This window comes from Dasypus novemcinctus, chromosome 4, assembly GCF_030445035.2.
Source record: "Dasypus novemcinctus isolate mDasNov1 chromosome 4, mDasNov1.1.hap2, whole genome shotgun sequence".
Classification (NCBI taxonomy): domain Eukaryota; kingdom Metazoa; phylum Chordata; class Mammalia; order Cingulata; family Dasypodidae; genus Dasypus; species Dasypus novemcinctus.
In genome coordinates this window covers 157,540,736-157,565,004 of record NC_080676.1, presented here as the reverse complement: position 1 = coordinate 157,565,004, position 24,269 = coordinate 157,540,736, and the positions used below count along the sequence as shown (strand labels likewise).

Below are 24,269 nucleotides of genomic sequence, written 5' to 3'. Positions count from 1 at the left end.
CAGTGAATGAATGAATGTTTGTTTAATGGTTGCTGATTTAGGCTCTACTCTTAAGGCCTACAGTTTGAAAGCCTGACATTTTATTATCACTGGCTACCGTTATTTTACGATTTAAAATATCCTTGAGCTGATGATTTGGTTTGGTGGAAACCTGAATGTCCATCTGCGTGGGTTGAAGTGACTTTAGTTAGAGGCTCGACTCTCAGGCTGTGTTGTCCTCATACTTTCTACTTTTAAAATCAGATGCATAAATACTGAATGTGTATACTTCTCTAATTTAAGGCCCCACAGTAATTGATCGGTTTCATGTTGATAATTGTCACCAAAGGCATTTCATATGAATTTTTAAGCTTTTTGTCTAATACACACATTTTCTGTGTTTTAAGTAAAGAGGACTATTTTTTGTTTATAACCACTATGTTATGTTTACCAGTGGAGGGGAGTTCGCCCTCACCCCCAAATTTTCGTTCATTCATTAATTCAACAGATATTTATTAAGCATCTTCTATGTGCTGGTGACAGCAAGACTGGATTTGAACTGTTCTGCAAGCCAGTGGGGCCTGGCCTCCCTTCCAGATCTCTGGACCTCCGTATAGACCTTGCCCTCCCAGAATCACTTCTTTTTTCCTTTTCAATTTTACTTGTATATCACATTGTACAGCTTGGGCTATCTGGACTCCATGAGAATACTTTCTTTCTTCTTTTTGTAAAATGTGGGATTTTAAAGGCATTTTGGGAATAACAATAAACCCCCCCAGTGCTGAAGAAGTGAAGCCAGTCCACAAGGGCAGAAGTCAGGGATGTGTCCAGAATAAACTCATCCTGCGTGCTCACTTCTCCCTCTTTCACCCTTCCCTCTGCTTGACTTCACAAAGGGTGGTTGTAGAATTTCAACAGGATGGGAATAGTTATTGCAGTAGGAAGAATTAGCTTGGGCAAATCCATGGATGCTCGGGAAGAGAGGGGACAGAATTATTGGGAAAGGCAAGAATGTAAGAAAGTGCGAGAATAGGACAGGCTGCTCAGAGCTGGCGAGTCAGCCCCTTGGTTGCAGGCGTGCTCGCCTCACTGTAAAATGTGCAGTTTTAAGAGCTGTGAAAGATTGGGGGAACTAAACCTCCTTGGTTTACACTTGGTATGACTGGAGTAGTCAGTGAATCTTAGACCTGGGACAGACCTTGGCACAAGTTTGAGGTGAAGTGGCAGCAGCTCAAAAGGAAACTAGTTTCTTTTTGGTTAGCAGGAATTATTTAGTGTCAAAACCCACAGGTTGTCTTCTCCCATAAGTGCAAGATACTTAGATGAATCTATGAAATAATTTTTTCCCCCTGGAGCTAAATTATTAAAAAGAAGGGACTGCTTTGACATCTAAAACTATAGTATGTGAGTATGTTTTTTGTTTGAATAAGGACTTCTATTCTCTTGATACCTGTTTCAATTTTGTTTAAAGCTGGGGCATGTTTACTCATGCTAATCATGTGTTAGATGATCTCTAGAAATATAAATATCATTTACTTCTGTTGTGAGCCAGGCAAGAAACTTCACCAACAACTGAAGGGCTCATGGCCTTCCTATATTTTGGCTTTGAGAAATGTGTTCAGAACTTCTGGTGTTGGACTAAGGAAGCTAAAGTCCTTATTACTTGGGCAGGGCTTTATTGTTTGTTTTAAATATAGCTTAGTCTGTTTGCTGTGGGAAAGTTTGTGCTAATACTTTGGAATTGACTAAGTCAATTGACCTTAAGCTTGTCCTGTCCTGATGGTTGGTGATTGATGGGCTTCCAGCTGCGTATTAGAAGACTGTTAGAGAAGGGCTTTGTCCCCAGGCCTGACTTTAATAAGGAATAACTTCTGAGAAAATCATTATTTCTCAGCATAGTCCTATGACCAGCAGGCCTTTGTAACCTGAAATGAAAGGTTTCAGATGCAGCTACAATACAGGTAATAAGAGCCCGACAAGAGGAAGGTAAGAAGTCTGTCCCACATGCAATCTTGTGAAATAGCGGCTTTGATTGAGTGGACAGGCTGCTCTAGCAGTCTCTACATAAAAGGCAGTGTTAGTAACACTGTCAAGTCCATTCTGCAGGGATACATGTAAGTGAAAATGTGGAGTCTGAGATGGACCGGGCATTGGGGCTCCCTTCCTCCCCTCGGCAGCCACCCCAAGGATTGCACCTGGGCCAGGGGAAGGAGATCTCCCTGGATGGAGGTCCTGGACCCTACAGCAGGACTGGGCCTGCATGTGTGAAACACACATAAAAACGTAGTTTTCTTATGCAAAAGTGAAATTCGTTGACATGTTATAATGTCATACGTTATAATGTTAGAAAAAACACTTACATCTTTTTGTACAACTCCAGGCACTTTCCAGTCTGTAAGCCATTGTGATGAGCTAGGTCCTTGCGTAGCGTACCAGTGAAAGTTCTCCAGAGAAGCAGACCCCACAGGTCCTGAGTGTGTGTTTGCATGTGTGCGCATGTGTACTAAAGAAGAGATTTATTGGAAGGAATTGGCTCATGTGGTTGTCAGGCCAGGTAAGTCCACATTCTGTAGGGCAGGTCGGAGGCTGGAAATGTCAAAGTCTTTTTAGAAGTCTGTGGGGGCGGCCAGGGAGGCGTGGAGGGTGCTGTCACAGGCAGAATTCCTTCTGAGACTGGAACCTTCCATTCTGGCTTTTAAGCCCTCCGACTGATTGAGGCCCACCCACCTTGCTGACAGTAATCTGCTCTGTTAGAAGTGAACCTGTTGTTCATGTCTCATCTCCAAAACACCTCCACAGTGACAACTAGGCCATGTTGGGCCAAACACCTGGATGCCACAGGCTAGCCAAGGGGATACATGAACTTAACCATCACACACAGGAACTTTCTAAGATGTCATTTGGGATCTGGGCATACCGACCCGTTAATTTTGTCCACAACTGCTGGAAATTACAGTAGGATTTTCCCCCTCAAACATCAGGGACTCGGTCTTGATGACAGCCTCTTTGGAACCTTCTGTCCTGCTCCCCGCTCAGTTCTTGGAGGCTGGCCACGGCCTCCCCTGGGAGCCTCCCTCACTGCCGCCCTGGGAGCGCTGCCTCCTTTTTTTGCATGCCATACATCCTCTTCTGTTGTTCTTTTCCCTGGTTTTGTTCAACACGTCTTCTGGTAGTTTCTTCAGAAAGGATGCATGGGAGATAAATAAAACTTTTTGAGACCGTGCAAATGTGGAAATGTCTTTTTCATTTACCTTGATACTTGATAGGCTGCAGCCTCATCCGAGGGACCAGGCCATCTCATTGGGGTACTTCCAGTCTTCCGGAGGGCCTGTTGGACTTTTCTTTTGGGTTAGTCAGTACCCCCACCTCCCATCCCCCTGAGAGAACTCACAGTCTCTTGCTTGGGCCTATCCTGGCTGGCATTCTAAATCTCGGGAGGCCTGGAAGGTGTGTGGATGGAAGGGACTTTAAACAGCCTCACTGCTTCAGCTGTAAGCTTTTGGATAGTGTCCTAAGAAAGTGACTCTCCTGTGCTCTGCCGGTGTGATGGAGAGGCGGTGGCCTCAGCTGCTCAGTGGGGAGATGGCATCTAGGGCTCTAACCCCTGGTGTATTTTCACCCAAATCTCCACTGCTAGCTCCAGGCTAAACCTCTGCGTTCAGAGATTTCTGTGATTTTCTGGGGCTCTGTGACCCAGATGCTTTTTTTTTTTTTTTTTAAATTAGGGTGATGGGGCTTTCCCCAACCCTGCAGCCTTAGGTTTCGTAGGTTTCAGCTTTTTCTACTCCGGGTGTGCCTTTTCTTTTTTGGTGGATTAATGCCTTTTAAAATGAGTTTACTGCCATTTTTGAGAGATTTTAGGAGAGAGAATAGAGATAGTGGATATGTTCAATCTGCTGATCAATCATCATTTTAAGATGCTTTAACACGAAAACTAAAGTAAAATCACTCTTGACCGTAGTTTAGATTCACATTAAAATATGTCCGATAGTGTCTCTGTATGTGGTAACCACCTGTATTAGGCAGCTGAAGGGGCGCTGATACAAATACCGGAAATCTGGGTGTTATAAAGGGTATTTATTTGGGGTAGGAGCTTACAGACACCAGGCCATAAAGCATAAGTTACTTCCCTCACCAAAGTCTTATTAGGAAGAAGATGGGTACCGACGTCTGCGAGGGTTCAGGCTTCCTGGGTTCTTATGTTCCTGGGACTTGCTTTTCTCTGCGTTCAAGGATCCTTCCCTCCTGGTGCTGGCTTCTCGAGTCTTCAGCATCAAACTCTAGCATCAGAAATCCCCGCGTCAAAAGCTCCAACTCTGTCCTTTGCCATGCCCTTTATCTGTGAGTCCCCACCCGCCAAGGGATGGAGACTCAACACCTTAATGACATGGCCCAATTAAAGCGCTGATCATAACCCAATCATGCCCTGTAATACACCAGATTACGAACATAATCCAACTGTTTTTGGAATTCATAACTATATCAAACTGCTACACCACCTTTCCCTGAAATACTTTATTTCTCCGGGTTTGACTATTGCATGAATTTCAGGAGGAACACAGACTTGTCCGACCTCAGGGAGAAGAGAAGGCGTAAGAGAAACTCAGCCTTGTGGTGCCTGAGGATGGCTGCAGGACTGAACGAGTAGCTAAGACTCCTGGTACTATGCAGATGGGAATGCACGCTGTAAATGCGCCTCAGAGTTGGAATTTGGGACGTGCGAAGAATTAATTGCTTGATAACAAATATCAAGCAATGTTGAAGCTACCATGAGCCCCAGAGGGAATTTTGCAGGTGTTGAAATCATCATCGTTAAATGAGAAACACAGGGTGGATGTGGTCTTGTAGGAGAGAGTCTGTCAGCCTTGTTAAGCTCTTACCTGGAACTACACGAGGGGGTATGCTGGGCTTGTTGATAGGAATGGCAGTTTTGATTTGAAGTGATATTGATCTTTTTTTTTTTTTTAATCTCTTTCCCTCTATCTAGTCCATTGATGACTTGAACAAATGGGCCCTTTTTCTTGTTTCTCCTTTCATACTTGAAGCAGAACATATAGCGTTTGTGACAGAGAGCACTTGGGTACAAAGTGAGAATTTTCAGAGACCATCTGCCTCTTCAGAAACTGTGAGTAATGTGGTTTTGACTTGTGTATGATATATAAAATGTGTGTCCAATTTGTTTTTGTTGAGTGCTCTTTCCCGTTCTTCGTGGTTCCCTTTCTTTGTGGATATTTTGGATTAAGTAAAATATACTCATGAGATTACATTTACCTATTCTTTTAATGTAGTTAGGAGAAAATGTAGAATTACCATCACGGCCCATATTTGGGACTCACAGAATAATTTTAGTGAACAGCCCTGCTCCATGATCATCCATTCCTACAACTTCCTTGCTTCCAAAATCAGCTGGGATGACTGATTTCTATTACCACCTATTTTCTAGACATCTCGCCTTGAATGTCCTGGAAACTCAAACTTCATAATATGTCCAAAACTAGTGGTTCATAGTCCTCTGTTGACAAAAAAACCACAATTTAAGACTGCAATCTGTTCTTTCTGCTTTTTGTAATCTAGTTCCTGTAGATAAGAACCTGATTTGTCTTTACCTTTTCCTGCCTCCTTCCTTCCATTAAGTTACAAGGTTCTGCTAATGTCCCTCTCCCCAATGTCTTATCTTTACTCCTTCAATTCTATTCCTCCTCGTTTCATGCTCATCTTCAATATCTTTTGTTAGAACTGAAAATCTCATTCTATCTTGTGTCCCTTCCTTGCCTTATGGCCAAAGATATTTTCTAGACCCAAATTCAGTTGGGACACGCTCTGCTTAAACTTTAGTGGCTGCCCTCCCAGCAAATGCTCTCCAGCCTCTGGCTCATGGGAGTCTGACCCCGCTCACCTGTGATGGTTAATGTTATGTGTCAACTTGGCTGGATGATGACATACAGTTGTTTGGTCAAATGCTGGCCTAGATATTTGGTGGAGTTATTTCATAGGTGTATCAGCACCTATAATCAGTTGGCTTTTTAAATTTATTTTTTTTTACAGTGTAAAGAATATTTTTATTATGTGCAGTATATTATAAGTTAATAAATATTTATTTATGGACTTCAACATATGGTCATGCTACTATTTAATTATCAAAGTCAACTTAGGTCCCTGAAGCTTCAAATAAGATTTGTCTTCAAGATAATCCTTTTAAAAAGAATCCCCAGCTGTTTTCAGTCAGCCCTGCACAATAACAAGAATATAGAGGTTATCTCCAGCACTGAGTTCTAGAACCAGCTTCTTCTGTTAGCCCTACCTACATAATACATGGTGAATAGCAACCTAGAAGGATTCTTGTTTGGATTATCCAGGTAAAAGCACATTTTCAAACAGCCTAGGCCTATACTGTCCAATAGCCATTACCAGGTTTCAGAGATATATAGCCGTAAAAAAATGTAAAATCTTCCTGATTACAGATGAATAGAAAATAATATGTAGTTTGCATTATTTCTATTGGTCAGTGCTGATACAAGCAATGTATTGAAATAAAACAAGGAGATAGAATGTTCCCAATAGGCTGAATGCTAGCAAGGCAGCAAAAGACAGCCTAGGGGAGCTTTTTAATGGTCAACTCCTCAGTTGGCTTTATAAAGGAGATTATCCTAGAAAATGTTGGTGGGCCTCATCCAATTAGTTGAAGGCCTTAAGAGCAAAAAACTGAGGTTTCCCCAAGAAGAAGAAATTCTGCCTCAAGACTACCACAGCAACCCTTGACTGGCCTCCCCTATGAATTTTTTTTTTTTAATTTAAAAAATTTCTCTCCCCTTCCCTCCCCCCCAGTTGTCTGCTCTCTGTGTTCATTCACTGTGTGTTCTTCTGTGACCACTTCTATCCTTATCAGCGGCACCAGGAATCTGTGTTTCTTTTTGTTGCGTCATCTTGTTGTGTCAGCTCTCCGTGTGTGTGTGTGGGGGGCACCATTCTTGGGCAGGCTGCACTTTCTTTTGTGCTAGGTGGCTCCCTTACGGGGAGCACTCCTTGTGCGTGGGGTTCCCCTACGCAGGGGACACCCCTGCGTGGCAGGGCACTCCATGCGCACATCAGCACTGCTCATGGGCCAGCTCCACGTGGGTCAAGGAGGCCCGGGGTTTGAACCGCGGACCTCCCGTGTGGTAGGCAGACGCCCAATCCATTGGGCCAAGTCCGCTTCCCTCCCCTATGAATTTTGGACTAGAGACTGCAGCATCAACTCTTGTTGGAATTTCCTGCCTGCCAGCCTGCCCTATGGATTTTGAACTTGTCAGCCCTCACAGCTAAGTCTTTACTATAGGTCTCTTTTTCCTCCCTCCCTCTCTTTCTGTCCACACACACACTCTCTCTCTCTGTGGATTCTGTTTTCTGGTGAACCCACCTTTATGGTTCTTGTCCTCAGCTGTCTTTGGTGACTCATTCTTGCCCTCGCCCCTTCTTGCCATGTGCCTAGCCCCAGAGTAGATGCTGGCTCTGACCCGTGCTGCGTCACAGGTGTCCTGAGAGCCCCAAGGAAGACGACTTAGCCTTTCCTTTCTCTTGCCCTTCCTCGATGGGTCTGGCCTTCTCTCCTCACTGCCTGCCGGCCTTGTTCCGTGTCCAACTCGCCTGCAAATGGAAAGAGAGGGAGCAAGAGTGCATGTTGTTGGTGGGGAAAATGTACCCTCCCCTGGCCTCCTGTTTTTCCAAACTTCGTAATTGTCACCTTGCAGGCAGGGCCTGCTCACTTCCTGTGACCTCAGAGTTTCACATCCACCCTGTGTCCTTACCAAGGCTTTCCCAAGTTAAGGTTTGGTTTGGATCCACGAACCGGGATTGGAGGTCGTGGAATGTAAGAGCTGGGATGGAATTTGGAGTCGTTGGTCCAGTGTGCCGCCCACCTCTGAACTAGTCCTTGGATTCTTCCAAGGCTCCCCTGCAGGGTACCAGTGCTTGGGGGTGGGGGTGGGGGTTTGAGTTGGCCTACCTCCTTCAAGCAAAGCCACTCTGGCATCATCTTGTTGCGTGTTAGGAGTTCTGCCTGAAAGCTCACTTAAGAAGAAAAAGTCTTGCACGGGGCACAAGGGCAGTATGGAAAACCACTGATGGAGGGTAGCCCCCTCCCTGTACTGATGGAGTGGAGGCTTTGGCAGATGGTAGGGGAGATGGAGAAGTGTTTGAGCAGAGGGCGTGAGCCCGGCCTGGGGCGGGGGGGCTGCCTCACAGGCCAGAGTGTAGGAAGGAATGGCAGGGGCCCCGAGGGACTGGACGCACTCCACCGCCGTGCCTGCCTGGTCCTGGCTGGACATAGCTGGTGTCCACTCACTGTTCAGTGAATGGACTGTTTACGAAAGTGGGGGGGGAACCAATAGGAAATGGTGAACGGCAAGCGCCCTGGGGGGAGCCTTCCCACCCTGGAAGGGGTAGTTGCTAGAACCTGGAGGTGGTGGCAGCCCTGGCTGGGGGAAGGCGTTCTTGAGGAGCTTTGGCGTTTGGACACAGCCACTGCCAGTTCACGGCCTGCAGGAAGGACGCAGGGGAAGGCATCCCATAACCTCTCTCTGCTCCTGCCCTCGGCTCTCTTGCTAAAGCCGACTGGAAGCCACAGGGCCAGGAGCCTGTTCGTGCAGGCCACCAAAGCCAGCCCTGGAGGGGTCGCAGGGCCGGGAGTGGATATCCATCACACCTACCAAACCTGCCGGCTCCTGAGAAATCTGGGGACCCTAGGCTGGTGTGTTAGGGGAGGTCTGACCCCAGCCCATCCTGCGGGTGTCTGGGGGGGCGGTCCTTCTCATCCTTCTCGCCCTCCCACCCTCACTCTCAGCGGCCCTTGTCTTCCCTGCCTGCACGGTAGATATGCCGTGGGGATTTGGCTGATGACAGCTGTATTTGCTGGGCCCCCGTTCCACAACATGGTCTTTAAGACACTGTGGTAGTGTGAGACGAGGGGGATGAGCAGGAAATAATTGAACAGAATACAAAGTAGACTGAACTGCAGGGTAGGGAGAGGGGCTAAAGCAGAGCAAGGGGCTGTTCTGGCAGGGGCTCAGAAGTGGGCGCGGGATCTGGCAGCTGTTCTTCAGTCCAGTGTGCTAGGGTACTGTGTTCTCTCCTGTAGGATCCTAATGTCTGGTTTAGCTTTATGTATACTTATGATAATAAAGGCATTTAGTGAGCTCGTGCTAGGCATTTTACATGCATCATCCCTAATGCTTACAACTCTGCGATGTATTATTGTCATTTTAAAGATAAGAAAACTTGGGGTTGTAGATTAAATGACATGCCCAGATCCACTCGCTGCTAAGTGGTAGGCGAGGTTTTAACCAATATCCATTCCCTTTCTGGTAGGCAGAGGAACAAATTATAATGCTTTCGTTTGTCTATTTTTTTGTTTTTTTGAGTGGCAGCATTTGCCCCTACTTCTCTGTGTTTTTTTTTTTTTTTATGATGTAGAAGTCTGTTTACTCTAGAAATTTGACACATCTTCAGAATCAAGCACACATGGTTTGCAATTTTGATAGCCCCACTTAAAAAAAAAAAATATATATATATATTTTAGTTGAGAAGTTGTGAGCTTACAAAACAATCATGCATAATGTGCAGAATTCCCATACCTCACCCCTCCACCAGCTCCTGTTGTGAACCTTGCAAGCAAACATGCATATCATCCTACAGGGCTCCCATCCATCTCCCCTCCACCAAAACCTTGCATTGTTGTGGAACATTTATTACAGATTATGAAAGAACATCATCAGAACATTACTCCTAACTAGGGTCCATAGCTTACATTTGGTATTCTTTTCCCAAACACGCCCCTATTATTAACACCATGTCTTAGTATTGTATATTTGTTATAGTTCATGAAAGAACACTCTCACATTTGTACTGTTAGCTACAGTCCATCATTTACCACATGGTTCACTGTGTTATTAAGTCTTATTCCTTGTACCATCCATTCTCTGGTTGTTTTTAAGATTTTCTATCTATCTTTAGTTCTCTGCAATTTCACTACCATGTTTCTTTCTTTTTTTGGAAGGAAGCCATTGGCGGTTTTTTTTTCTTCAATGTATTTTTTACTTCATTTTTTAAAAAGATACTTAGATTACATAAACGTTACATAAAAAACGTAGGGGATTCCCATGTGCCCCACTCCCTACCCCTCCCACATTTCATTGACAGTTTTTAAGCAAGCTATTTTTAATTAATTCATTTTTATTTTTATAAACACTCCCCTTGCCCTCCGACTCCTTCCTTAGTAACCTCTAATTTGCTTTCTATCTCTGTTAGTTTTCTATTTCTTGTCATCTCTTAGAAGGAACATCTTACAGTTTTTGTCCTTATGAGTCTTGCTTGTATCACCAAGTATAATGCTTTCAAATTTCTTCCATGCTGCAGCATGTCTCATAACTTCATTTTTTTCTTATAGCTGAAGAATATTCCATTGTGAGTATGTACCATGTTTTGTTTATTCATTCATTTATTGATGGCCATTTGGGTTCTTTCCAGCGTTTGGCTTTTGTGAATAATGCTGCTATGAACATTAGTGTACAAGTATCTATTTGTGACCCTATTTTCACTCTCTTTGGGTATTTACATAGAAGTGGGATTGCTGGATCTTATGGTAATTCTATATTTAACCTTTTGAGGAACTGCCATATTGCTTCCCCCAGTGGATGAACCATTTTACCTTCCCACCAGCCATGCACTAGAGTTACAATTTCTCTACATCCTTTCTAACACTTGTTATTATCTGTTCATTTAATAATAGCTATCCTTGTAGGTGTGAAGTGGGATCTCGTAAGTTTAATTTGCATTTCCCTAATGGCTAATGACTTCAAGCATCTTTTGATGTGTTTATTGGCTGTTTGGCTATCTTTGTAGAAATGTCTATTCAAGTCCTTTGCACGTTTTCTAATTTGGTGTTTGTCTAGTTGTTTTTGAGCATAGGAATTCTTTTTTTTCATATAATAAACCTTATTTTTAAAGAGGATTTAGATTACAGAAAAGTTACAGGGAAAATATAAGGGATTCCCATATACCCCATCCTCTCCCCCTCCCACATCTTCCCCTGTTAATAACATCTTATAATAATGTGGTTCATTTGTTACAATTGATGAATAAATATTGAAACATTGCTACTAACCAACTTCTTTAGTTTATATTATGGTTTACGCTTAATTCCAATGCCCTAAAATTGCCCTGTGTTCCACCTATTATTTCTCCCCCTCCTCTCAGAACCTCTGGTAACCACTATCCTTTTATCAGTGTTACATGTTCTTCCATTACTACAATAATAATAAGTCTACTTTGGTCCATGGTTGCATTCCCCCCTTATGTTTGTTCATTCCTCAACTTTGAGCATTTTGGGATGGTGATGCCCCTCTGCTTCAGATTGAGAGGGTGTAGGAATCCTTATATGTTCTGGATATTAAAACCCATTCTGTAGGTGGGATTTTCATTTTCTTGATAATTTCTATGATCCACAGAACTTTTAAATTTCGAGGAAATGAAATCCATTTTTTTTTTTTGGTGTTGTTGCTTGTGCTTTTGGTGTCAGATCTAAGAATACATTGCTGAGTCTCAGGTCATGAAGAGGTGCCCCCAGGTTATGTTTCAAGAATTTTATAGTTTTACCTCTTATATTTAGGTCCTTGATCCATTTTGAGTTAATTTTTGTATATGGTGTGAGGTAAGAGTCTAACTGCATTCTTCTGCATGTGGATATCTAATTTTCTCAACACCATTTCTTGAAGAGACTATTCTTTCCCTCGCTGCATGTTCTTAGCACCCTTGTCAAAAGTCATCTGGTGCTCAATGTGTGGGATGTTTCTGGATTTTCAGTTCTATTCCACTGATCTATTTGTCTATTTTTGTGCTAGTATTGTACTGTTTTTTGTTTTTATTTTAAAAACAAATCATTTTTATTGGTACATATTAATAAAGCATCAATTCATCCAAAGTGTACAATCAATGGTATTTGGTATAATTGCATAGTTGTGCATTCTTCCCTTCAATCATTATTTAGAGCATTTACTATTTCAGTAATAATAATAATAAAAAATGACAGACAAGTAAACAAGAAAATTCTTCACCTCTCAGTCTCTTTCTGTTTCCCCTGCCGTACATAGCAGCTATTTCTGGCTGTTCTTGCACAATTACTTATTTATTTATTTAGCAGTTGTATTGAGCTATATCCACATACCATATGATCTATCCAAAGTGTATCATCGATGGCTTTTAGTATAATCAAAATGTTGTGCATTCATCACCACAGAAAATTTTAGAACCATTTCATTACTCCAAAAAGAAAAACTCCATATCCCTTAGTATGCTTCCCCAGCCCTACGTAACCACTAATCTAATTTCATCTTTCCAAATTGATTTTGTACTGTTTTGATTACTGCTGCTTTGTAATACAGTTTGAAATCAGGAAGTGTGAGACCTCTAACCCTGTTCTTCTTTTTCAAGACTCTTTTGGCTGTTCAGGGCCCTTGCCGTTCCATTTAAATATGAGGATTGGTTTTTCCATTACTGCCAAAAAGACTGCTAGAATTTTAATAGTGATTGCATTGAATATATATATTGCTTTGTGTACTATTGACAAAGTAATGGTTTTAAGGAGACCTAGGGCATTGAGATTCCATAGTCAGTCTAGTAAAGTTTTTTTTTAAAACCCAAGTCCATTCAATTGATGAATAAATATTGGAATATGAGAGTTTGGCATCCTGTGTCTAGAGAAAGAGACCAGTTGTTGATGTGAAAGTTCTTGATAATTTGAGGGTGATTTTGGTATGCAAGGAAAGACTATTCAAAAACTTAATTTTTGTAAATTTTGAACAACCCATTAGGTTGAAATTGTTGATATTTGACTTTTTTGACCTATGGAGACTCAATTTTGCTTGATAACCTAATAGTTCTTCTTTAGGCTTTTAAATTCAGTTTGCTACTTGTTATTATATTTTATTTTTAAAATTTATTTCTCTTCCCTTCCTCCCCTGCCTTGTCTGCTCTCTGTGTCCATTCGCTGTGTGTTCTTCTGTGTCTGTTTGCATTCTTGTCAGCAGCACCCAGAATCTGTGTCTTTTTTTTTTTGTGTCGTCTTGCTGCATCAGCTCTCCATGTGCATGGCACCACTCCTGGGCAGGCTGTGCTTTTTTTTGCATGGGGCAGCTCTCCTTGCAGGGGGCACTCCTTGTATGTGGATCTCCCCTACACGGGGACACCCCTGTGTGGCATGGCACTGGCACACCTTGCACGCAACAGCACTGCGTGTGTGCCAGCTCACCACATGGGTCAGGTTTGAACCCTGGTCCTCCCATGTGGTAGGTGGACGCTCTATCAGTTGAGCCAAATCCGCTTCCCATTGCCACTTGTTTTAGTTTGCTAAAAGCTACTGGGTGCAATATACCAGAAATGGTTTGGCTTTTATAGTGGGAATTTATTAGGTTAAAAGCTTACTGTTCTGAGGCTGTGAAAATGTCTATGTCAAGGCATCATCAGAGTTGCTGTGCCACTGAAGGTGGCCTGCAGGCAATCCTGGACTCTTCTGTCACTTGGCAAGGCACATGGAGGCATCTGCTTCTTCTCTTCTGGGTCTTGTTGCTTTAGCTTCTGGCTGCTCCGTCTGTGGCTTCCTCTCTCCTGGGTTCCTCTCTGAGCTCCTGGGTTCCTCCTTTCCATCTCTCCATCTTTTTTCTCTTTGTGTCTCTGCTTTCAGTCCTCTGTTTATAAAGAGTTCAGCAAGAGGATGAAGACCCACCCTGGGTCACGCCTCACCGAGGCAGTCCAGTCAAAGACCTCCACCTGAGTCCTATCCAGTCCAAGGGTCCCACACCCATAGGAATGGCTTAGCTCCAAGAACATGGTCTTTTCTGGGATCCACCAAAAGCTTCAAACTGTCACACCATTCTTACATGATTTTAGCAAAAGTCACTTAAAGGGAATTTTAAATAATATTGATCCTGTCTATAAACTCAGATATCATAAAGCATTTTATTTCATCTTTGGATTCCAGTTTTAGTGTACAAAATTGGATGAATCATGATCCTTGTTCAAAATGTCCTCTCATCATTCATTCATGCATGGCCCTCATTCATTCATTCATCAATTTTAAATAATATAACAAATGAATTCACCACTCCATATAAAAAATAAAGCATGTTCCTATGTGGCCTCCCACAGAGTCCATCCACCTGCTGTTCCATCTGCTTCCTGCAATCCCCCACCCCCATCCCTGGGTATTTAAGTTGTCTGGGTGAACAAACAAAACATTCCTATATACTCACATAACTCTTATAAATTACTAAACTTACAAAACTTGTAAGCTTAAAGTTTTCTTGTATTTCACCTTAAAACCAAGGCTAACATTTGTAAAATATTGCAATGACATAAAATAGCAAATGGGCATAGATTCCTCCTTGATACAAAAATATGAATGCTGTACTTTTAATATTCTACCCCTTTCGTTATTTAATTGCACATCTTTATGGGGTTAGAAGACATACAGCATCTTAAGGAAGCTAGTTATTCTATCATGTAGGGTAGTAAGCTGTTGTAACAAAGAGCCCCAGAACTACAGTGGTTCAGAAAAGCTCAGAGTTCATTTCTCAGGTCGGGGGTTCTGTTTGTAAGGCCATCCAGGGGTCCAGATTCCTTTCGTCTTGTTCTGTCATCTCCCCTCTGCCATCCTAGGTGATGTTTTTCTCTCTTAGGTACCACCATCGCCACTGTACTGCCAGTGTCATCCACGTTCCAGTCCACAGAATGGGGAGGAAGAGAAGGTGGGTGACCATCAGCTTCCTTTTTTTTTTTAAATGAGGTACAGGGGATCGAACCCAGGACCTGGTACATGGGAAGCAGGTGCTCAACCACTTGAGCTGCATCTGCTCCTCAGCTTCCTCTTTTTCTTTTCTTTTCATTTTTTTTTTTTTAGGTATTGTGGTCTGGGAATTGAACCCAAGACCTCATATTGAGGGAGCAGGCACTCAACCACTGAGCCACGCTGGCTCCTCTGAGTTGTTTTTTGTTTGTTTTGCTTATTGTTTTTGCTGTTTTTAGGAGGCACTGGGAACCATACTGCTTGAGCACATCCACTCCCTGAAGCTTCCTCTTTAATGTTGTGATCTAGAAGTTTTACATGTCATTTGTGCACATGTCCCATAGCCTAGAACTTGGTCACATGGCCCCATTTAGCCACAGAGGAGCTGAGAAATGTATTTTTTAGCTGGAAAGCCACAGGTTCAGTGAAAACTTGCAGTTCTGTTTCTACAAGGTAGAAGGGAAGAATACCTATTGAGAGATAATTAGCATCTCTGCCACAGTTCTCATGTTATTCTACTTACTCTGTAAGGAAGCTTTAACAAAGACCTTTCTGCTTAATTGCCATCTCTTAATTCTTAGTTTTCCTGGCGTACAGAGATGCCTGACCACCAAGGAAGATGGTTACTGTTCCAGTTAATTGGCTCGACTTGTGCTCAGAGATTTCAGCGGGTCTTAAAGCCCGGGGCCGGAGACGTCCTCTCCCATTCTGCCGACCGCCCTGGCAGCCGCACTGTTAGCTTTCAGGACTTAAAATAGGGCCGATTTCATAGCTTGCTGTTGCAGAGCTCACCAAGCCTGCGTCTCCTGTGCAGGTTGATTGCTTGATGGGATTTTGCATTTTGGGGAGATTTTATGAAATCTGTAGGCATATTCTTCATCTAATTCTAAATTCATTTGAATGTGATAGGTTCCTAAGATAGTAAATAGAATTCATCCATCCAAGTGTTATGAGGTGCCTGTTATATGCCAGATTCTGTGCTGGGGCTGGACTTGTGTGTCCTGGGGAGATGAGAGACACAATCAGAGGTGACAGTTCCTGTCCTTAAGGAGCTCACAGTCTGTTGGAAGACAGCTAGAGAAATGAACAGAGTCCACCACGAGGAGCCATGGGAAGGCATGGCCAGGGAGCCGTGGGCACCTGTTTGGATGGGACAGAGTCAGAGAGGACTTTCCAGGGGAGCAGATATCTGAGTTGTAAGGGAAAATGGGGCATTGGTGAGGAAGGACCAAAGGGCGTTTTAGGCAGAAGAGCCTGAGCAGAAGCACAGAGGGCATTTGCACCAGGAAGCTGCACTCAGTTTGCACGGCTGGAGTCTGCATTAAATGTCTTGTGGAGGGATCAAGGATGAGGTCAGAGAGGAGAGCTGAGGCTCGACTGTTGGGTGGGAAATTACCTCCATGCAAGGTCGCCCCCAGAAACACTACCAGGGAGGCTGACTAGAGGTGTCACAGAACAGAGACAGAAAGTCCAAGCTCATGCGTGGACCACATGGTTTATTAAATAAATTCGAAACAAGCAGCAAGAAACAAGGGGAGAGATCCGGGGTCAGTGAACACAATTAGGATGGGGTGCCCGTGGCGAGGAAGGACCACACACCTGAATCCTGGGCCGGTGCCGTGTTCACACTGCTGTCTCTCTCTCTGCCATGTCAGCCCTCCCTGTTCGTGGTGTGGTCACAAGGATGAGAGCTGAGGATAAGCACGTGGTTAAGCAGGTGGGAAATGCCAAAAGCCACCCCCTTCCCCACTTGCACTATTGGAGGGACTCGGGGCATGTCTGCCTGTAGTAGCTGTGGCTTTTTCTGTGTTTCTGGGCAGAATATACACGGACCTGTAACAGGGCCAAGGGGAGCCAAATTGGTGGCTGATGTAGGGGTGAAATAAGTCATTCTGGAAGGTAGCATATTTAACATTTATTCAGTCCCTCCATGCCTTTCTGTCTATGAATAATACTGTCTTTTTCATCTGTGTTCAACTTACATATGTTTCATTTATTTCACTATCTTTAACGTGTCTTATCTGTTACTTGTACTCACTATTTATACTTGATATGTCATAAGAGCTTCATCTGTGCCATTGTTCTCCTTGTTTTCTATATGGCAGAATTGAATATTTTAAAATAATGTAACAAATACACACTGCAGAGATCAAAAAAAGCTTATGTACATGAATGAGGAATTGGGACTTTATCCTAGAAACTGGAGACTGAAAGCATTGCTTCTCAGCAGAATGATCAGAGGTGTGCTTTAGAAAGGTCACAATTCAGGCAGATTGGAGAATGGATTAGAGGAGAGCAAATCTGGAACAGAGAGAGGTCCATGTGGGGAAAAATGGTGACCTTGAGGAGAGTGTTGGTGGTGGGGATGGTGCAATGGAGGCAGGTGTACGAGCTGCTTAGGAGATGGTGGGGAAGTGTGTAGGAGGATGGTGGGTCTTGGTGGAGATGGGAACACAGCAGGAAGGGCTGGTGGAGGGGCTGGGAGGAATGCAATTTTGCACATCATAATAGTCAGCTTTACCCAGTAACACATGATGTTAGAATCTCAGTGGCTCCAAGCTACCCACTGTCTGACTCATGTCATAGGCTCTGCAGGTTGGCTGCTGCTTTGTTTCAAGCTGTGACACTTCTCTGGGCTCTGCTTGGCTCTGTGCCCTGCAGCGTGTCCTCTTGTGCAGGGACCCAGGTGGAAGGCCCATGGCTGTTGGTGAACCCGTCGTTCAGATGCAGGGGGAAGAGCGAGAGAACCAGCAGAAACCCAGCGCTGGGAGGCAGTTTGGGGCTGTGTGTATCTCAGGAAAGTCTAAAATGTTCTTAAGTCTAACTGGGTCTGGGCCCAGTGTAAGTAGGACCTTTTGAGGAGTCACTTCAGTGAAGGTGTGGCCCAGCCCAGTCAGGGTGGGTCCTAGTCCTAGTCCTGGAGTCCTTTATAAGCAGAATGAAATTCAGAGAAAGAGAAAGCCATAGAGGGAGCAGCCAGAAACTGAACATCACAGGAACCTGGAAGAGAAGCGAGAGACCAGGAGATGCCGCCATGTGCTTTGCCACGTGACAAGCCAAGGACTGGAGATTGCCGGCAGCCAGCCCCAGATTGCCAGGGTTTGGGAAGAAGGCATCGCCTTCATGATGCCTTTCTTTTAGCCTCAAAACCATGAGCAAATAAATCCCATTGTTTAAGCCAAAGCCTTGCATCGTATTTGCTTGAGCAGCCCAGGAAACAAAAACAGATGGCTCCACATTTTTGCTCTCCCCCTATTGAGAAGTAGAGCCTCATTCCCTCCCCTTGACTCTGAGCTGGCCTTAGTGATTTGTTTGTCTACTAGGATATTGTAGAAGTGGCAATCTGGGACTTCCAAGGCTAGAACAGAAGAAAGAAGCCTTGTGGCTTCTGCCTGGGCCTTGGGAACACTTGCTCTTGGAACCCAGCTCCCATACTATGAGGAAGCTCAAGCTGCCCCGTGGCAGGGTCTACATGAAGAGGAACCTGGGTCCATAGTGGACAGCCCCAGGTGGGCCCTCAGCTGACAACCAGCCTTGCTCACCAACCGTACTTGGGTACCGTCTTGGAATTGGATCATCCAGCCCCAGCCAAGCAGTCCCAGCTATGCCATGTGAAGCAGAGTTGACTGGCAAGCAAAGTAAATGATTATTGCTTTAAGTTGCTAAATTTTGGGTGGTTTTTTTACATAGCAATGGATAACCAGAACCCTTGAGATGCCTCTTAAACCTTCTCCTCCTTAGCTTGCCAGTAACCTGGGGTGGGGAGGTAGGGAGTAGGGGGCAGTGAGTAATCACAAACACTAATATAGTTACCTTAGACAGGTTCTTACGGGACAGCTAAAGAACACAAATAATGAGACAGGTCTGTGACAGCAAGGGCATTTCTATTTTTCCTGTTTAACTCTCATTTGTACAGAAAATGAAGATAATTAATTCTTCTTGGTCAGTCATGGTTTTGCGATAGCACTTTTGTTTCGCCTGGGTCATTTTATCATTTCAGCTCTTGCTTGCTTTGGAATTGTGATAACCATTACACTGTTACTTGATTTTCCTGTACCCTTCTCTTCAAAGTACCGAGGAACGTATCTGTTTACATAACAGAGAGCAAAATGAATTTCATAGCACTTCTTTTCATCTCCTCTGCTATCAAACCAAATCAATGAGGATAAGTGAAATTCAGGGATCTCCTTTCGTCTCAGTTTCAAATTCTTCACATCTCTCTGTGTCCAGCCCTTCTTCATTCAGTTTATTACTAGAATTTTTAAAAACCTAACATGTGGATAAGTTGATTGGGAAAAGAATAAACTAGAGCCGGAGAAATCTGCAGAGTTGGTTATCTAATTATCTGGCTTTGGATAACTGATGAGACTGGTTGTTGAGATTTCTGTGTCCCCCTACCGTGCAGGACTTGAGCTCGCCACATGCTGTGGGAGTCATTAGCAGGCAGTTTGCTAAAATGCACACATCGTCATTTAATCCGGCAGCGTTTGTCCTGGGCCTTCCTCTTGGCCTGAAATTTTAAGCCGAGTGGAGTAGATACATCACTGCCTGCTGTCCTCAGTGGTGACATCACCTCAGGAGCTGCAGTGATTGCACAGATTTCTGTGTGCTGCTTCTAAAAGGAAACCCCTTTGTTTAGGGCTTCCTTGGCTTTGATCTTTGGGACCAAGTCTTCTGCCTGACTTCCCCTCTCTTTCTCTGCCCTTTTGTTTCCATCCTGAAGCGCCCATTTGAAGTGTCCTCGTGTGCTTTTATCTGCGGGAAGGCAAACACCCTGGACGAAGAATCAGTGACAGTGACGGGTGGGCTCTGCTTTGATGGCACGCCCCGCAGTGTTTAGAGGAGCTGGCATGGTCCGTGGCTCATGGGCCATGGTCCTAGAAAAAGGAGATGCCTTTAGGTCAGGAAACTATCCTCCGAGTGGAGAAACCTGATCAGGGATGTGTGTGTGTGTTTTGTTCTTTGCCTACTTCCTGTCCTACCCCTTCCTTTGTTTTGCTGCTGCTTCTCCCTTCCATCACAGGTATGGGAGAATTTAAATGTTGGCTCCTCTTACACTGTGCTTATTTTTATGTACAGGTCCATCGCAGGGTGCTAAATCAACTTTTTTGGTTATTATTTTTTCTTTTTTTTAGCTTTTTATTTTTGAATTATTTCACACTTACAGAAAAGTTCAAAAATAGTACAGAAATTTCACAAATAACTTTCATCCAGTTCCCTAGAGTTAACATCTTATGCAACCCTAGTACAGTGATCCAAATGAGGAAATCAACATTGGTACAAGACTTTGAAGCTACAGGCCTTGAATTTCAGCAAGTTTCCCCTCAAGTGCACTTTTTTCAATTCCAGCATCTCACATGGCATCTAGGTGTGTGTCTCCTTGGACTCACCTAGCCTGTAACAGTTTTCAGTCTTTCCTTGTCCTTCATGAACTTGACACTTTTGATGAATTAGTTAGCAGAATATCTTCCTTTCTTTTTTTTTTTTTTAAGGAGTTACCAGGGATTGAACCCAGGATCTCATACATGGGAAGCAGGTGCTCAACCACCCAGCTACAGCTGCTCCCCTTGCTGAAGGTTTAAAAAAAAATTTTTTTTTTAAACGGAGAATATCTTTCAATAAGCAACAGTTTAAGAATGAACTTCTGGACTGGGTTTCCAGTAACTGAGTGTTTCTCCTCCCTCTTCGATTGCCAGTGATAATGCTGAGAGCAGCAGTGCTTCGGCGCTGTTCCTTTTCACGTTTCCCTTCACTGAAAGGCCAGCCCTTTTCAAGGTGGCCGTTTACCTTCTCACCATCTTGAGCTGACATCTGTCCTCCATTCCCAAAGCTGTGAATCACTAATACCCATCTGAGTTATAATCATCTGCTCTCATCCTGGAGCAAACATGTCGTATTTGAGGTGTGGAGTTCTTCTAGAATGGTCACGGCCGACCCGCCAGGCCAGTGAATCTGCTCACTCTGGTCATGTGTGAAGCAGGAGGTAAGGGAAGTAGGTGGTAAGTGGAAGGGGCAAGTAGAGCTGAAAGAAGATTCCCAGGTCTCTCTCTTCCTCCAGATAAAAGGCCAATTAGTGGGTTCCAGCATTTGACCATAAAGGTTACATTTATTTCGTTTTCCTCCTGTGGCAGTGTCTCTCAGTGTTTTTTCATTATGGACCCCTGTAATGATCAAAATTCAATTTAATGAAATTCTCTCTTAAGGAGAGAAATGAAATACTAAAGAATATGATTTTGTTGGGTAGAGATGAGCTTTGGAGAGCCACAAACCATTGTGATAGCTAAAAAAATTCTCTTCCTTTAACTCCTGGCAACCACTAATCTACTTTTGTCTGTATAGATTTGCCTGTTCTGGATATTTCATATAAACAGAATCAAACAGTGTGTGGCCCTTTGTGACTGGCTTTTCACACAGCATAATGTTTTCAAGGTTCATCCATGTAGTTGCATGGATCAAAGCTTCCTTCCCTTTTCTGGCTGAATATTATTCCTTTGTGTGCATAGACCACATTTTGCTTATCCTTTGTTCATGGGCATTTTGGTTGTTTCCACTTTCGACTGTTACAAAGATCACTTGTACACAAGTTTTTGTGTGGACATACATTTTCATTTCTCTTTAGTATGTACTTATTTTAATGGAATTGCTGAGTCATATGGTAACTCTTTGTTTAACTTTGGGTAACTGCCAAGTTGTTTTCCAAAGTGGCTGACTAGATGATTTTATATTCCCACCAACAGTGTAGGAGCAATCTGGTCTGGTGTCTTTACATTCTCACCAACGCTTGCTGTTGTTGGTCTTTTTGAGTGTAGCTATCCTAGTGGGTGTGAAGTGGGATCTTATTGTGGTTTTGATTTGCATTTCTCTAATGACTAATGGCATTTTCATTGCTTATTGGCCATTTGTATAGGTCTCCTTGGGAGAAATGTCTATTCAAATAAATGCCCATTTATTAATTGGATTATTCACTGTTTTTATTGTTGGACTTTAAGAGTTCTTTATATATTGTGGATAGAAGTCCCTTATCAGAGATATGATTTCCAAATATTATCTCTCATTCTGTGAGTTGTCTTTTCACTTTCTTGATAGTATCCTTTGAAGCACAAAATTTTTTATTTTGATAAAATCAAATTTGTTTTTTCTTTAATCATTTTTACCTTTGGTGTCATAACTAAGAAACCGTAGTCTGATGCAAAGTTGCAGATATACACACTTAGGTTTTTTCTAAGAGTTTTATAGTTTTAGGCCTTACTTTGAGGTCTTTTACCCATTTTGAGTTAATTTTTATATATGGTGTGAATTTAGGGTCTAACTTGATTCTTTTTTTTTAAAGATTTATTTTTTATCTTTTATGTATGTATGTATGTATGTATGTATGTATGTATGTATTTCCTCCCCCCTCTTGTGGCTTGCTTGCTGTCTACTTTCTGTGTCCATTCATTGCACATTTTTTTGTGTCTGCTTGTCTCCCTTTGTTGGGTCATCTTGTTGCACCAGCTCTCCATGGGCGCGGGCTGCCCGCCCTCCGTGGGCGCAGGTCAACTTGCCTTCTTCACAAGGAGGCCCCGGAATGCGAACCCAGGACCTCCCATATGGTAGACGGGAGCACAATCAACTGAGCCACAGCCTCTTCCCTAACTTGATTATTTTTGCGTGTGGATATCTAGTTGCCCCAGCATCATTTGTTGAAGAGACTCTTCATTCCCCGTTGAATTGTTTTGAAACCCTTATTGAAAATCAGTTGATTGTAGATGTATGAATTTATGTCTAGACTCTTAATTCTATTCTATTGATCTACTCTCCTTATGTCACTTGACTTTTGATAAGTTGAATAAGTTCCTTCAGGGCAAAAGTGGCTTTGCTTGTGGAAATTCTCCTTACCCCTCTAGGTTCAAGATTTACCACAGAATTTTGTTTGGTAATGCCCTATTTTTTAGTCAGTTATTCAGGTAATGCTTTATGTATTTTATTTAGCTGTTTTTCATTATTTTCAGTAGGTCTTGGTTCTGAAAACCTACCTTACCAATATCAGAAATGGAATTAAGAATTATATATCTCTAATTATGAATTAGTAGATCCCTGAGATTTTTTTTAAGGGGGTAGGATCTTAGGAAAAGACCTGGATGCTTATTACTATTGCTTTTAATGGGCCAGATTCATAGTAGCTCATAAAAGCAGCTTTCATTAATTGAGCTTTTATTCAAGGAGCTTTCATTAAATGAGCCTTTATGCTGTCCCACAGTTTCTGCTAGGGACATTATATGTACTTGCCTCAGTCTCATTAGCACAGCAACCCTGTAAGATGACATGTGTTGGTGTTATCGTTATTCTTGCTTTCCTAAGGAGGAAGCTGAGACTGGGCAGTTTCAGAGACTTGCCTGAGGACAGAGAGTTTGACTTCCTGAGAAAAGTTTACAGGTCTTCGATGTCACAGTTTCAATTTTTTTTCTGAAGGCGAGAAGGCTTCTTGGACTGTCAGCCTCCACTGCCCTCTTGTGGTAGAAACGCAAACTCCCCGGCACCAGGCTAACCTGAGGGCAAGAGGAAGCTGGTGAGAGCTGCCCACTGTTGTTCTCACGTTTCAGAGAGCGTGGGAATCACTGGGGAAGCACTGTTTAAAAATTCTGATACCTGGGCTCAGACTCCAGGGGTCTAATGAACCAGATGGAAGTCTGCTCAGGAATCTGAATTTTTGATGTGCTCCCAGGCAGTTCTGTTTCCGGTGGTCTTGGACCACTCTGAGAAAAGCTGGTCTCTAGGCTGCGCTGGGAATCACTGGATTGTGGGGCTTTACATTCTCTCCTGTTCTCTGTTCCTAAAGGGCAATTTTGTGTTTTTTTTCCCCCATCTCTGAGAATGGACCTTGCCCTTTTTAGTTTAGTTTTGAACAGTTCTAATCATTGCTTTGTAACAAACACTGTTGTAAAGTAGAAATGAGCATTTCGTGCCAAAGCAACTTTTATAGGGAAAAAAGTCAATATGTAGTAAATTCTATGTTTGTAATTTAGTGGTGGGGCGCTAAAGGGAAACGACCTTGTCATTTTGGAGAAGAAACATCCTGACCTCTCTTTTTCTTTCTCCTTCCTTACGCTCTTCCTCTCAGGTCGTGAAGTGGTCAGACTGCTGTTCACCGTTGGCCTGCCGGCCCGGGGATCCTTACCAGCTAATTGCGGAAGCAAGCGTGGACAACTTCAGCAAGCTGGGGGTGGCGTTCATGGAAGATAGACTCCAGATGGATAATGGGCTGGTACCCCAAAAGATCGTTTGTAAGTAACTTCAGAAAATGTTTTCCCCATAGCGGGACCTTATAGATTTTAGCTTAAAGGCTGTTAGGCTAAAATACATACATGCCTCATCAGTATGACTTAAGGGCAATACTTCATTTCAGTGTAATTCAGTTAACAGATTTGATTTAACCATTCTAGTATAAAATCCATGCATGTTTCATGTTTTCTGTTTGTATTTTTGTGTGTGTGTGTGT

The 24,269-nt window shown here is 43.2% G+C and overlaps 1 protein-coding gene across 15 annotated transcripts in view; it reads left to right on the top strand.

The window, feature by feature from the left end:
- HLCS (holocarboxylase synthetase) overlaps positions 1-24,269 on the top strand; it is a 239,049-nt gene that overhangs the window by 31,997 nt on the left and 182,783 nt on the right. For 3 of the 15 annotated variants that reach the window (XM_058296218.2, XM_058296220.2, XM_058296216.2), the window contains exons 2-4: positions 4,967-5,104; positions 14,685-14,753; positions 23,892-24,054. In XM_058296218.2, the coding sequence (XP_058152201.1) occupies positions 24,003-24,054 (52 nt within the window). In that variant the 5' untranslated portion in view covers positions 4,967-5,104; positions 14,685-14,753; positions 23,892-24,002. Of the gene's footprint in view, positions 1-3,695; positions 4,774-4,966; positions 5,105-14,684; positions 14,754-23,891; positions 24,055-24,269 lie in introns of those variants that run through there. The other 12 variants (XM_071214961.1, XM_071214965.1, XM_023583469.2 and 9 more) reach the window with 9 other exon arrangements.